General features: G+C 48.6%; 1 protein-coding gene across 7 annotated transcripts in view; it reads left to right on the plus strand.

Moving 5' to 3' along the window:
* The window catches only part of CACNA1C (calcium voltage-gated channel subunit alpha1 C), a 590813-nt gene that overhangs the window by 361720 nt on the left and 215387 nt on the right, over positions 1–13706 (plus strand). For all 7 annotated transcript variants that reach the window (XM_079775042.1, XM_079775041.1, XM_079775040.1 and 4 more), the window contains one exon: positions 8667–8806. In XM_079775042.1, the coding sequence (XP_079631168.1) occupies positions 8667–8806 (140 nt within the window). The remainder of the gene's footprint in view (positions 1–8666; positions 8807–13706) is intronic.

The raw sequence follows: 13706 nt of genomic DNA on the forward strand, positions 1-13706 counted from the left end.
TAAAAAATCAATAAAATATATTTAAAAAAAATAAATAAAGACACCTCTTAGCCAAAAGTGAAGAAGAAACTCACTTCTGCCCTGCAGGCACTCTGTCCTGAGGGGAGGAGTCCCTAGAAAACACAGTGGGATAAGTGTTGTCACTGTGATCTGAAGAGAGGGGTGGAAGCTGGGAGAAGGTGCTAGCCAATTGGTCCCTTCTGGGGCAGGGCAGCTGGGCAGTGATAAGGTGATGACGGGGAGCTGTCCAGGAGCCTGAGGAGAAAGAGTAGGGCTTGGTGGGGCTTGAAGAGGAGTGTTGCCATGACAACCTGTCTGGCTTGGGTGAGGTGAGTAAATATTTGGTGTGGCTGGGGTGCAGGATGGTGGCCAGGCATGAGGCCAGAGGGACTGGTGGGGTCGGCCTGTGGCAGGCCTGGGAGCAGGCTCAGGAGGCGGGGTTCCTTTTCCAGCCAGAGGAGCCTTTGGAGGTTTTAAAGAAGTAAAACAGCCGAGATGTCAATGCAACCAGTTAGGAAGCTGCTTTGGTATCTAAACAGCCAGTGATGGGGGCCGGGGAGGAGACAGACAATGGGGATGGACAGAAAAGATGGGCTGTTTCCCTGGGTCAGGTGTTAGTCTACTCCTCAAAGAGAGTTTTGAGGCCACTGCTGCATCTTCCTTCTATTTGGGAAATTACACACCAGCCACAGGTCACTAAGCAAATGCCCCAGTGTCCCCAGGAGTAATTCAGCCCTGATTGGTGATTGGTAGTATCTGTCACCCTGTCCACTCCATTACCCCTATATCCCTGAACCGGAGAGAGCTCCTTGGAGGGGAGGGGCTGGCCATACTCTGACAGTGGAGCTGCCCAGGGACGGGACAAGCGGCCATATAAGGAAGTGACCTCCTGAGGTGGGGGCCAGCAAGGGCGAGAGCTCCCGCTGTGGGCAGAGGCTGGCTGTGTAACATTGGGCTTCTTTTGAATCCAAGAGAGCAATGCAAGTGGCATGTGACAAAGGTCGCTTGTCCCCTCTGTACTGCTCATATGCTGGACTCCAGACAGAGAACTCCAGCAGGCCAGTCTCTGCCCTGTGGGAGTTGACAGTTGAGAACTAGAGCCTAGGAGGGGCCCCATGGATGACAGAGATGCTCTCTCAGGGACAGGGGCAGTGAAGGGCCCAGAAGGAGTGGGCAGGCAGCATGCTCGGTGCACTTGGGATCTGAGGCTGGTGCCAACGTGCTGGGGCAACTGAGGCTAGTCCAGCATCTAGAGAAGAAGACATGAATGTGAGAAATTAATCAGTGGGTAAGTCACTTCAACTTACTACCATGGACAAGCACAAAGAAAACAGACCAGTTGAAGGACAGTTTTTATTTTTCTAAACTGAGCTACTGTAAAACACTGGCATACTTTTAACTCACTCAGCCTCAGTTGCTATTTGGACTCGATAAATAGGTGAATATTCTTTTCAAGGCTGCTTTACTCTTAGGCTATTAAATGGTTTGTTTCCTCCCTTCTTCCTTTACAAGAAGTATTGAGTCTTTAGGCCACCACCATCTGAACCACCAGGCATCTTCTAAATAGGCTTCTATATGAGGCCCTTGGGAAGGGCTTGCCCTCAAAAATTGAGAAACCGAAGCAGTTGTCTTCAGTGGGCTCCCACCTCCCTGCCCAGCCCCCTTCTCCTCAATCCAGGTACCCCAGACATCTGGCCAGGATCTCACCACGAAAAGCTATGCTGTCAACATTCTGATGAATCAGTCTCTTTTAGGGTGGTAGCTGATACAGGTTTAAATATGACCTCAGGTAGTTTAGATGGAGACCACTGAAAGTTAGAAAACCTTTAAGATCCAAAGGAATTTCTTTTTTTGCATTGTAGTAAACAACATAAAATTTTCCTTTCTAACCATTTTTAAGTGTACACTTCAGTGACATTATTTATGCTCACAATGTCATGCAACTATCACCACTATTTCCAAGGGTTTTTATTCCCTGAAACAGTTCCTCCTTCCAGCTCCCAGTAACCTCTAATCTGTGTTCTGTCTCTGGATTTGCTCATTCTAGGTATTTCACATACATGAAATCATACAGTATTTGTCCTTTTGTGTCAGGCTTCTTTCATGTAGCACAATGTCTTCAAGGCTCATCCATGTAGCACGTGTCAGAATTCCATTTGTTCTTATGGCTAATATTCCATCATGTGTGTATATACAATATTGTGTTTGTCAGTCATCCACTGATGGAAGGGAGGCTTCTTAATGGCTGCATTTCAAGCACCAGTAGGGACCCCAGGAGGAGGTTTTGGGACCCTGCTACCCACCCTTCTAGCCATAACATATAGATGGCCCTTTGCTGCCCAGTGACTGATGGGCACAATAATTCAGGGTTTCAGTCAGTCCACAGACAGAAACAGCTATGCTGTGTCAGAAGGTGCACCAGCCAGTTGTTAGGAAACCTGAGTGCTCATCACATCGGGTAGATGCTCAGCCTTGGACAAGTCCCCTTACTTCTGTATAATGAGGAGCTTGGAATGTGTGTCCTTATTTCTTATTTCTACAAGTCCGTCAGTGTCCTAAGAGGGCAATGTGGCAAGTAGTGTGGGGTGGAGCAGACACTCAGGAAATATCTATGACATGAATGAATGAATGAATGAATGAGAGAAGAATTGGAGAGTGAGGAACTACGGTATTCCAGTTTCTTTGTTCCCCTTCATTAGAGAATAGGCAGGCGGCTATAATTTGGGTCAGATTGAATGGTACTTAAGTTATGAAACAGTCCAGAATCCAAGGTGCTGCTTGAAGCATTGTGATCGTGTTTATTGTCTTTGCACCTTGTACTGAGAAGAAATTGTATGACTGGGCTTCTTATCAACTTGTTTGGTGTAGAATTCTTGGCAGCTTTAATAAATACACTTGCCTAAATTTAAGAGGGTGCATATGGGCTTAGTCCCAATTCTCACACCCAGGGCTGTTATATAGCTGATGTAAGCTGTAGAGTGTTCAACATGGACAGTGGGCATCGCCAAGATGTGCCGTGTGTGTGTGTGTGTGTGTGTGTGTGTGTGTGTGTGTGTGTGTACACAGAAATGAGCATCCATGAATAGACAGGCTCTCCACAGCTGTCCTTGTCCTCGGAGCTCTACCCTGGCATGGCTCCTGCTCACAAGGAGTCCATGTTCTTCTAAAGGACAAATAGTACTAATTTCTTTAATGAAGGATTTTTTATTATAAAATCCATTTGTATTCATGGTGATCATCAGACAAAGAGGACAGGAACTCCTTGTTCCTTTCCATGTCTTGGAATCTGTGCTTCAGGCGGAACTGCCCGCAGACTGGGCATCAGCATCCCCACTCCTCACTTGCCATATAATTTAGAGAGAATTTATACTCATCTACCACTTTGGAAGTGGTGTTGAAAATTCCGAGAAAAACGCAAAAAGCAGTGATTCCTCTTCTGAAATAAAATCTTATGCAGAACCCAGCATATAAAGCCAAATGAAAGTCTTCCAGGCTGGTCAGGAGGAGGTGGCTATTTCCTTTTGTATATATTCTCTGTCTACACCCCAATCAAATTGTCCTGAATGAATGGCATTCCACTGTGTTAGGACTTTTGGACAACTTAGCATGTGGGTTCAAATGGCACTGCCCTGGTTCAGGGGTGGGCAGCCAGAGCCCCACTTTCTCAGTCTTCCCCTAACCTATAGCTGCTCCCAAACAGCACTGTAGAAACCGAGGGCTCTCTGCAGCGCTGTATGTTTTTAAAATGCTTAACTAGTTCATTTACAGATAAGGAAATAGAGCCAGAAAAGTAAAATGACTTGCCCAAAGACACAGAGTCAGTTGGTGCCCAAATCAAGATTATTACTGTTGAAAAATAATTGAGTCTCTGTCCTCTGTAAGTTTCAAAAAGATACGTACACATGAAAAGATAAATGGAAAACTAAGGTAGCCAGTACTCATCAGTGTCTAATTAGCTCCACAGGTGTTTAGAAGCTGTCATGACTCCTGGGAACCGAGCGCTCTCCCCACTGAATTCTTCTAAATGTTTCTGACGTGGGTGTGACCATGGGCCCCCGTTGCCAGTGTAGCCCTAAGAAATGAGCAGGGAGAGAGGAAAGAAAGGGAAAAGAACATGGAAATGAAAAGGAAGGAGTGGGAGGACTATAGCATTGGAGAGGAAGACAAGTGACAGAAAAGAAGAAGAAAGACAGGACCATCTGCCAGGGCCAGGTCCTCACACTGCCCCAAGGAACCCAGGCCCCACATTCGAAGCCTTGAGAGTCTGGTGTTTCCCTGACTTGGTCCCGTGGTTTGTTCTCTCTTCTGCAGTTTTCTACCTCCTCCACCCTTTCCAACCTCAACACGGAATAGTGGGAATGAGGATCTTAGTCTGTTCCAGGTTGGCTTCCAAAGTTCCCTGGTTCCCAAGAGCACAGAAAGGGCCATTCACATGCGGACTGTTGGGTGCATTCTCTGAGAGCCCTGCGGCCCCTGCTGATTGAGGAGGGCACACGGAGCTCGGGCCTCAGGAGGAGGCTGCTCAACAGTGTGTCCTCACAGGACCCGAGACACCGGGTATCAACAGCAAGAGAATAATCTGTGACAAAGTTTTGTTCCTCTTTACTCCATTCATTTTCATGCTTAGATGTTTCTATAGCAGTATGGCACATATTTTCAAAGGATCACTGAAGCTGTTTCATTTATTTAAGGATTTCTTTTGGTTTAGTTTTTTTGTTTTGTTTTTTTTTTTTAGATTAATTCTGTAAGGACATTCATGCCCCTAAGGTCAGAGTGAATACAATGCTTTTTCCCAATGGCAGTCAGCACAGATGGCTGTGTCCAAATCTTGCACCCACAGGCACCTGCCCCTCCTCTGGGTTCTTGTTCACACCCCTTCTTACCGACTCCCTGGTCCCTGTTCACTCCTATCCCAGGCCCTTAGCAAGAGCAGTGTGACCAGGGAGGCCAGATGAGATGACGTGACCTTTGGATGGAGGGTCGGGAAATCTGGTTTCCTGTTCTCAGCCTGTGCCTCCCTGGCCTTGGTGTCTTATTAGTATCCTAATTCTCCAAATGAGGAGGTTAATTGGATAACTGCCAAGATCCCTTTCTCTCTCACACGCCTGGTGTGAGGAAGGTCCTGTAACTTCTGCCCAGGAGAGAAGTGTCACAATGAGGAAGTGCTTTCCTGCGGATGAGGTTGTCCTTTACACGGTTGGATTCCAGCCTCAGCTTTTCTCTCTTTAGCCCGCACGCTCTCCCAGGGCCACCTCCTTCAGCCCTCCCTGCAAGCTGCACTCCCCTCTGAGCCCCACCTCTGCATCTTGATGTTCCACAAGTGCCCTAATTCAGCAAGTCCAGAACTGATGTCTCTCCCCCTTCCTCTGCCTAGTCCCCTACTGCAGTGAGAGGCATCACCATGCAGAGTCACCAAACTAGAACTCAGGGAGGGGACAGTGCACTTCTTCCACTGCCTCTTCCTCCATCCCCCATGTGCAATCAGAAACCAAATTACATCTTTCATAAAGTATTTCTTAAATCGCCTACTGCTCAACCAGTCCCTCTGTCTCTATTGCGGCTCGAGACTCCATGACCTCTGTATGGGTCACTCGCCCACCCTCCCCACCCCCGTCACCACTATCATGCTCTATGGCAGTGCCACATGGCAGTGCACATCTGACCCCATCATTCCAGGCTCCTCAGAATGGAATCCGAGCACCCAGGTGTGGCCACACTGCCCCTGGTCATCTTACATCCCTCCACCCCCATTTTCTCACAGCCTTCACTCCAGCCAAATCAAATGTTTGCATTTCCTGAAGACACTTCCCCCTCCCCTTAGTTTTCCTTCCACTTGGAATACCTGACCCCCACCCCCACTTGCACCTGCACAACACTCATCCTTCAAGCTTCATCTCGGAGATCCTGACCTTTGGGAAGTCCACCCAGCACATAAATGTGTGTGTGAATGTTTGAGTGGTTCACTGTCATGTCAGATGGGTCCTCTGAGTCTCCACGTGTTATGTGCCAGGGTGTGGGACAAATGTCACATAGTTTAGACTTTATTGGAAGAATTAAAAAGGCCAAAGGTCACAAGAGAAGCCACAGACATGCTCCCTTCAAGTCCCCCATCTCACAAAGAGGTGTACTAGGTCCAGGAAGCCACTGGTCTGCAGTGTGGGGCTGCATTGCAGCAGAGGGGACCTGGACCCCTCCGCCCCCTGGCTTTTCTCTTTTTATAGGGAAATCAAGCAAGGCAAAGCAGCCTTGTAGATGAGGGAATAAATAGACTGCTTGGTGCCAGGCAGTCTGGGTTGGGGGTGCCAGCTGTTTACAGGAGTTGTCTGGGAATGCTGGCTTCCCAGCACATAGGGCCCGCGGAGCCTTTGGTATATTACTGTTCTCCCTTCCCTGGGGAAGAGGTACTCTAAGCTTGGGTGCTGCCTCTCTCAGGAGGCTCAGACACCCCAGAGGGAGCTCCAGTGTTGCTTTAAGATAGTTCAGCTGGTTGTTCCACACTTAAAATGAATGACTGGATGGATGGATGGATGGATGGATGGATGGATGGATGGATGGGTGGATGGATGGATGGGTGGGTGGGTGGATGGATGATGGGGTCAGATGAGTGGGTGGGTGGATGGATGGCTAATTAAAAGTAATTAGCACATATGTGAACATATGAAAGTGCCTGACACCTAGTGGGTAACCAGCTCATATTTATTTCCCTTTCCTTTTCTTCCCTTCTCATCCCAGCTCCAACTCTGTGGATTTCCACGGAGGTTTCTGGGGTACAGAGGAGGTGGTTCTGTCATCTGGCATAAACATGAAAGCTCTGACCGTCATGGGGATGGGCCTGTGTGCCCCCCATCCCCCTTCCACAAGTTTCCTCAGGTTGCACTATGCCCTTTTATAATATGTTTCCTTTTCAACACTACTCTGATGTTCATTTTAACACAAAGTAACCTAATTTTAGAAGATTGGAGGCTCACACACATTGTGATTTGTACTTGGGTCACAGCCCCTAGGCAGTCTCATCCCCAGACTATCTTTATGATGCTCCAGTGGGTAGAAAGTAAAGGATGGATGCCTGCCTCTGAGATGCTGATTCAAGCCGATCTCTCCATTCCCTTCCCACAATTGCCGCCTGACCTGGGCCTGCATCCGCACACAGGCCAGTGGTTCTTAAACTTCATGTGACTCAGAGACACCTGGAAATTGTCTGTAATGCACAGTTCCAGGCTGCATAACCAGGAGATCTACTTGAGTAGGTCCAGAATTCTGCATTTTTTTAACTTTGCATCCTTAAGCTGCTTCACCCCAGGGGTAAGGCCAGTACCCACTAAAGGTCTAAGGGATCCAGAAAGAATGAAGGGGGCACAGGGACATGCATGGACTGACCTCTTCCTGCAGAGCTATCCATCGGGCTCCGAATGCCCCCGTCTCGGGGCACCCTCCAGCAGCTCGGTGGGAGGAGGAGGGCCTTCCCGGGCGATGCTCACTCTACAATGTGGGTGGGGCTGGAGACCTTCAGTGAGCTCCACCTGACCTGGTAGAAGATGGGAAAATAGGTCTGGGTGTTCTGAGTTGAGTGCTTCCTGGAAGTTGTGGACGGGCCTGTCCTGCTTAGAGGACCTGTGGGCCTAATGCAACATGGACTGCTGTTTTGTGGCTCCAGTGAGAGATGGGCTGAGGGTCCTGCAGAGGCGAGCAGTGGAGTGTGAAGAACCAGGCAGCAGCCATGGCTTGATGGGGGCCATTAAGGATCTGCACTGGGGATGGTTGTGGGAGAAAGCAATTAGTGGTGCGGGAAGCTGGCGAATCAGCCCAGAGTCGGCTTGCTCTAATTCAGCCTAAGAGTCTGTCCTGTTCAGTGAGGGCTCCTAGAGTCAGGAGCTGCAGCCGTAAATGCAAAGGTGGCAGAGGGAGGAAAAGACTACCTACCTCCTGCCCCTGAGAAGAGATGAACCTCTTCCATTCCCCATCCCCATCCCAGTGCCTGTCTCCATCCCGGAAATGCTGATTTTCACTGCTAACCTGCTCTATGTCTTTGGACAGAATTTTATTTTCTCGAGAGAGGGAGTTCAAATTTTTGGACGTGTGTATGTGAGCAGTTTTGCCTGTTTCAGCTGCTGTTGAGAGATCTTCAGTGTCTCAAACACTTCACAGCTGTGTGCTTGCTGTTTTGGATAGCTCAGCTGGTACTCTGCCAGGACTGTGTTGTCTCCAGGGTTTGTTACCTTAAAATCATGGCCCACTCCTCCTGCGGTCCCATCTCACCTCTTTCCCAGCACCCTCTCCTCTGTCCAGGCATTGTTTCCCTTTAGATCAAGATATTATGGGTTGTCTCCTGAGAAGGTGCTATGACATGTTCACTGATTAAGTAAGATGTTTCCCCAAAAATGTGTCATTTTTAACCATTATATTTACACTTTAACAGAAGACATTTAAAGACTTAAAAACAAACAAACAAAAAACCTAATCCCCAGTGCACTGGAATTCTAACCATGAAACAGACTGTGGAGTTACTAATTTGTTTTGGGGGTCCTACCCAGTGTCCCCTTAACTCCTCCCATGGGGGTCGGGACAGCATTCTCCTCCACCTTTTGTGAGAGGTGATGGGGCAGAACTTTATAAAACCCCCAATCTAACAATTTTCTTTAACTCTCTCCTCTATTTTTGTTTCCTAGGAACGAGTGGAGTATCTCTTTCTCATCATTTTTACTGTGGAAGCATTTTTAAAAGTAATAGCCTATGGACTTCTCTTTCACCCTAACGCTTACCTCCGCAACGGGTGGAATTTACTAGATTTTATAATTGTGGTTGTAGGGTAAGTACAGCTATCTTTCTCTACCTCCTCCCCTCACCCCTGCCGCCAACCAATACATATCTCTCTTTCCTTCTGTGTTTATATTCCTTTTGATCTGGTCACCGTGGCTCTGGGCTCAGGCAGAACAAGAGGACCTACTAAATATCTTTTTGAATTCAGACTTTCTCCAAAGGGAGAGAAGCCATTATCTAGGAACCTCCTCACCACTACTCCCACATAAACACACACACACACGCACGCACGCAGGCACGCATGCACGCACGCAGGCACGCATGCACGCACGAGTTGAATCTGAGTGCTTCTGACGGAACCCAGGGTCCTTCATGCAACTTAGGACAGTCCTCTGCTTAAGGTGTTTTCTTCCATCTCCAACCACACCTGACCTGACAGCACCTCTGACCAATCTCCCTGCTGTGTCACTGAGCAGATTTAGTTCAGCTTGCCTGTAAGCATGCAGTCCCCGGGCCTAGTTGGGGCTGGCACACAAGTGCTGTGGATGCCCCCTCTCACCTCTGCAGTGAGCTTTGTTCTGTGGCCAAGGAAACTAGGCTGCTTAAGACACGTTGGTGAGAAGAAAACAGGGAACTATGAAGTACCAAGATGATGAGTAGCCAAACCCAAATCAAACACAGCCTCTCCCTGACATGCTGCTGGATTTTAATATCAGATAAGGCAAAGTCAATCTATGCTTTTTCTTAAAAAGCATTGTAAGAAATCTTAAATAAAATTTTGAAGTGATCTCCTCATTAAGGAATTAGTAACTGCACAGAATGATTCTCTAGGAAATGTTTCTACCTAACAAGCCTACATCTGCTGTGTGAGATGTAACTTATTAGCCAGCACACAGTGGTTGAGTTTCCTACGACTTGGCTGTTTTCTAAAGGGAGGGTCCCTTTGCAGCAAGATTTCACTTTAAGAACAAGCTGCTTCTTTGAGCCCATGGAGTGGTCAAGTTGTAGCCACCTTGTATTTCCACTGCCTTGGAGTTCCGACAGGCTTCATTGTCAAGGTCAATGTGTCATTTGGCTCTTCACAAGAAACTATTTTCATGAATCCTTTTGTGCTGTCCCAGTGAAGACCAAGGCCTCACAGTTTCTCCAGAGCGCTCGCTGCTTGTGATCTCATGGGAGTGTCTGGTCTTTCCTGAAGGAAATAACACAGGGCAGATCGAGGTCAATTGGAAGTTATGTCCTTGTCTCTGGCCATCTGGATGGCTTGTGAGGGTTGTTTGGAACTGTTTTAGAGTTTTTACTTGGTTGTCCTTTCTGCCTGACCCATGAGTGACACACTTCGGCCACATTAACATCAGAGATATTTGGGTGGCTCGAGGAGCACTAAAATCAGAGTATTTGCCAGGAATATATCTGGTTCTAGAGGACTCGAAGTGAGGAGGCAGTTATATGAGAGATTTTGCCAGACTTTCATGCCAGAATACACAACGAGTGACTCCACAAATGCCTTGAATTAACTCAGTCAAACATAGCAGAGGTCTTTAAAGTGGGTTGTTCCAAAGGTCCCTGAATCCTTTTTAAATCCAGCATCTTTCACAAGGCCTCAGTCTCCGGGGAACTTTTCATACATGTGTGGAAAAGAGCTCCAGGCTGAGCTCGGGTGCTTCTGGGAGCCATGGAGAGACGAGGTATCTTGCTGGGGCCAATTTTGTTTAGGCAAAGACACTGCTTTCTCTCATGTTTATGAATGAATCGGAGTTGACCAGATACAGTGCCGTGCTCCATTCACGGCCTTAAATAGAGCACAGGAGGTGAGAACAGGCAGCACCGGTAGGCATCCAACAGGAGCCCTGGGAGGGGGGAGCAGGTGCCAGCCGCACCTGCACACTGGGCGACCCTGCTCATCTCCAGCTTGTTTAGATGCCCCTGCATCCCTTGTACTGCTTCTCCTTCTCACAACCACAGAGGGTGGACTTTTTGTGGGTCATCTAGATTCTGGTCACATCTCCCTGGGGTCTAGACCATTGAACCCAATGGAGAAAGGCAGGCATTCTTCCAAAAGACACCTCTAGTTGACTCTTTAAGCCTTTTGCTCACCTTGTGGTTCAGCATGACCCTTTCTGTTCTTCCCCATTAATTTCACACGTGGCCATGTTTGGGACCTAGTTTCTCTTCTCCATGGGCACTGGTCCCAGGGGCTTTCCATCCAATCTAAATCTCAGCCAATCCTACTGACTCAAAAAATGGCACACATTCCCCCCACAGAAGGTGTAGCTCAACCACCTCTCTTCAGCTGTGCCTCCCATTCCTACTGTCTTTACAGTATTAAATTGGTATCCCTGTTTCCCTTGCATCTCCTGGTAAATATCTGCTCTCCTTGGCACCCCCCACAGCAATTTAGGGGAAGGTCTCTCCTGGCCTCCTTCAGGTAGGAGAGTCTGCCTGGGAGTGTCCCCGGGGAGGGGCGCACCTGCCTGCTGCCGGAGGGCTAGGTCGAGGGCCACTCTCTCACCTCTGCATTGCCCTTCTGGTTGCTTGTGATGAGGCATTTCCTTCCTGCCACAGACCAGTTAGCTCCTTAGTATGATGGGAGATGCTGCTGCTGAGTGAACATGGAGGCCTCTGTGAGCTACCCCGTCCCCAGCCTACCCTTGAGAACTGGGGACTCGCAGTAGCTCCATCTGCTCCAGACATGCTGCGGCAGCCACAAAGGCTTCTGTCTCCCTCCTCATATGTTGGTCCTGCCTCACTGAGGCCTCTGGAGCCTCATTGCCCTGTTCTTTTAAAAGCTCTAATGTTCAGCTACGGAACCACCAGACACACCTCCTACAGAAATCCGCCTCCCCCTAAACATCGGCATCTGAACCTAGCCCTTAGGACAGGTAGGCACCAAGCCTGGTTCCACCTCTACAGTGTCTAATGAGGAGAAACACCGCAGTCCCCACAGGCCAAGGCAAACATCCCCAGGCCCATCGCTGCATTTCCTACCCCTTCAAAACTAAAGGCAGACACTTAATAAAGAGTCTGCATCAAGTTGGAGCAGGGGTTAAAAGACAGGAAAGTTGCCTACTCTCTGCTCCTTTCATGGAATAATATGTGGTGAACATCTTGTACCCCGATAAGCATATTGCTTTCTTTCAGGAAATACTAGCACAACCAAACCTGGTTTGGGTTTGGAATGCTCTCTGACCAACTTATGAACGGGTCTCCATTTCCATGATCTAGGCTTCAGTGGAAAGAACATTTCTCTGTGGAGAAAGGAGCCCGCTCTCCCACCCTGGCAGCCACTGCCTGGGATTCCAGGCATCACCAACTAACATGTGAAGCCATCAGATTGCCAAGCCGAGCTGAAAGAATCATGGAGCACAGAGAGACTTCAGATGTGGTCTGGCCAGGGTCATCTAACTCCTTTTAGCTGCAGAACCCATTTTCAAACGAAGCCTTACTCAGAGGCCCAATGCAAAACACAGATCAAAGGGAGCCCATTGTTAAATATGGGGGAAGGATCCAGAACCCCATCTGGAGATGTCCAGAGATGTCCCCAAGGAGTTCCATGGAGCACAGTTTGAAAATCCTAAACCTAGACCTACCTCATCATTGCTGGGCCCTGCCTGGATCTGAGCTTCTGCAAAGCTAAGCCTGCAGCTACAGCCTCCCATTTCTGGGTCCACTGCTCTGGGCGTGAGTGATTTAAGGCTTGAGTCTAGTCCTCAAAACAAAGTTGCCCTGGCCCTGAGTTCATGTCTGGTAAGGGAACCCAGTTTTCATACCTGGACTTTCATCTTGACCCCAGGCCCTGGCCCAGCACACTCTGTACTGGCAATGAATCAGTAGTCATCTCAAGGTACAAAGGACAGAAATTGCCCCTGTGTACCCTTTTCTCTATTGTTCTTGGTTACCACAAAAAGTCTCAGTCTCCCATCCCATGTAGGCTTTGCGTCCTCTGATCTGCACCCGTCTCCCCTCCACCCCACTCCTGAATCCTGCCCACTGTGCCCTCTGTTCCCCACAGCCCATCTCCACTCGGGCAGCAGACGTTTCTGTAAAGAGTCAGGTACAGCCTTTCAGCTTCGTGAGCCCTGCAGTCTCTGTCCCAGCTGTTCAACGCTGTGGGGAGAACTCAGCAATTATGTAAGGGAAGGGTGTGGCTGAATTCCAGTTAGACTTTATCTTCTGACCCCTCCTTTCACTTTCTGGCTTTAACCTGAGGGTCCTGCTCCCCGATTGCAGTCTCTAAAGGTGGCCCATTGCCCTCCCAGATGCTTCATTCCACAGCCCAGAGGTCAGGAGAGTGGCCCCTGACGTCCCCTTCTTTCTGCTTTCCGACCACTGTTCCTCCCACTAAAATCCTCCACTTTTGATGTTTGTGTCATCGGACACTTCTATGGCCCACATCTCCTATTGCTGTCCTCTACAGACCTTTGAGTCACTCCACATTCCCACTCTCCAGCACTCACTGCTCCGCTGCTGCCACCACCTTCCCCGCTCTGGGAGCTTCTTCCCTAGGGATCCTGACCCCATCCTATTTCAGCTGCCCACTCGCATGGTTATACCAATATCCCTGCCATTCCCTAATAACTACACCTTCCCTATAATATCAAACCAAACATTCTACTCTAAGCAATACCACCATCTTTCCAGCTCACTCCCTCTAGCACTCACCTCCAACAATCCATTCGTCCTGCCACATCTGTCTGCTCCTCCTCCCATCATGTGCACTCCTCCTTCCAACTGGCTTAGATGCCACATCCCATCATTATAATCCTTCACTTACATTTATTCTCAACTTGTATTCCTCTCTTCATTTGTCTTGCTCACCAATCCTGTTCAAATTCAACTAGATGGAGATTTTTTGGTACCTGAAGCTGTGCCATTGAAAGGGGAGAGACATATGCAAAGTTAAGCTAATGGGTCTCACTTTACACTCGTGATCACCAACCTCGAATAGG

The sequence above is a fragment of the Cnephaeus nilssonii genome, assembly GCF_951640355.1.
Source record: "Cnephaeus nilssonii genome assembly, chromosome: 6".
NCBI lineage: Eukaryota > Metazoa > Chordata > Mammalia > Chiroptera > Vespertilionidae > Cnephaeus > Cnephaeus nilssonii.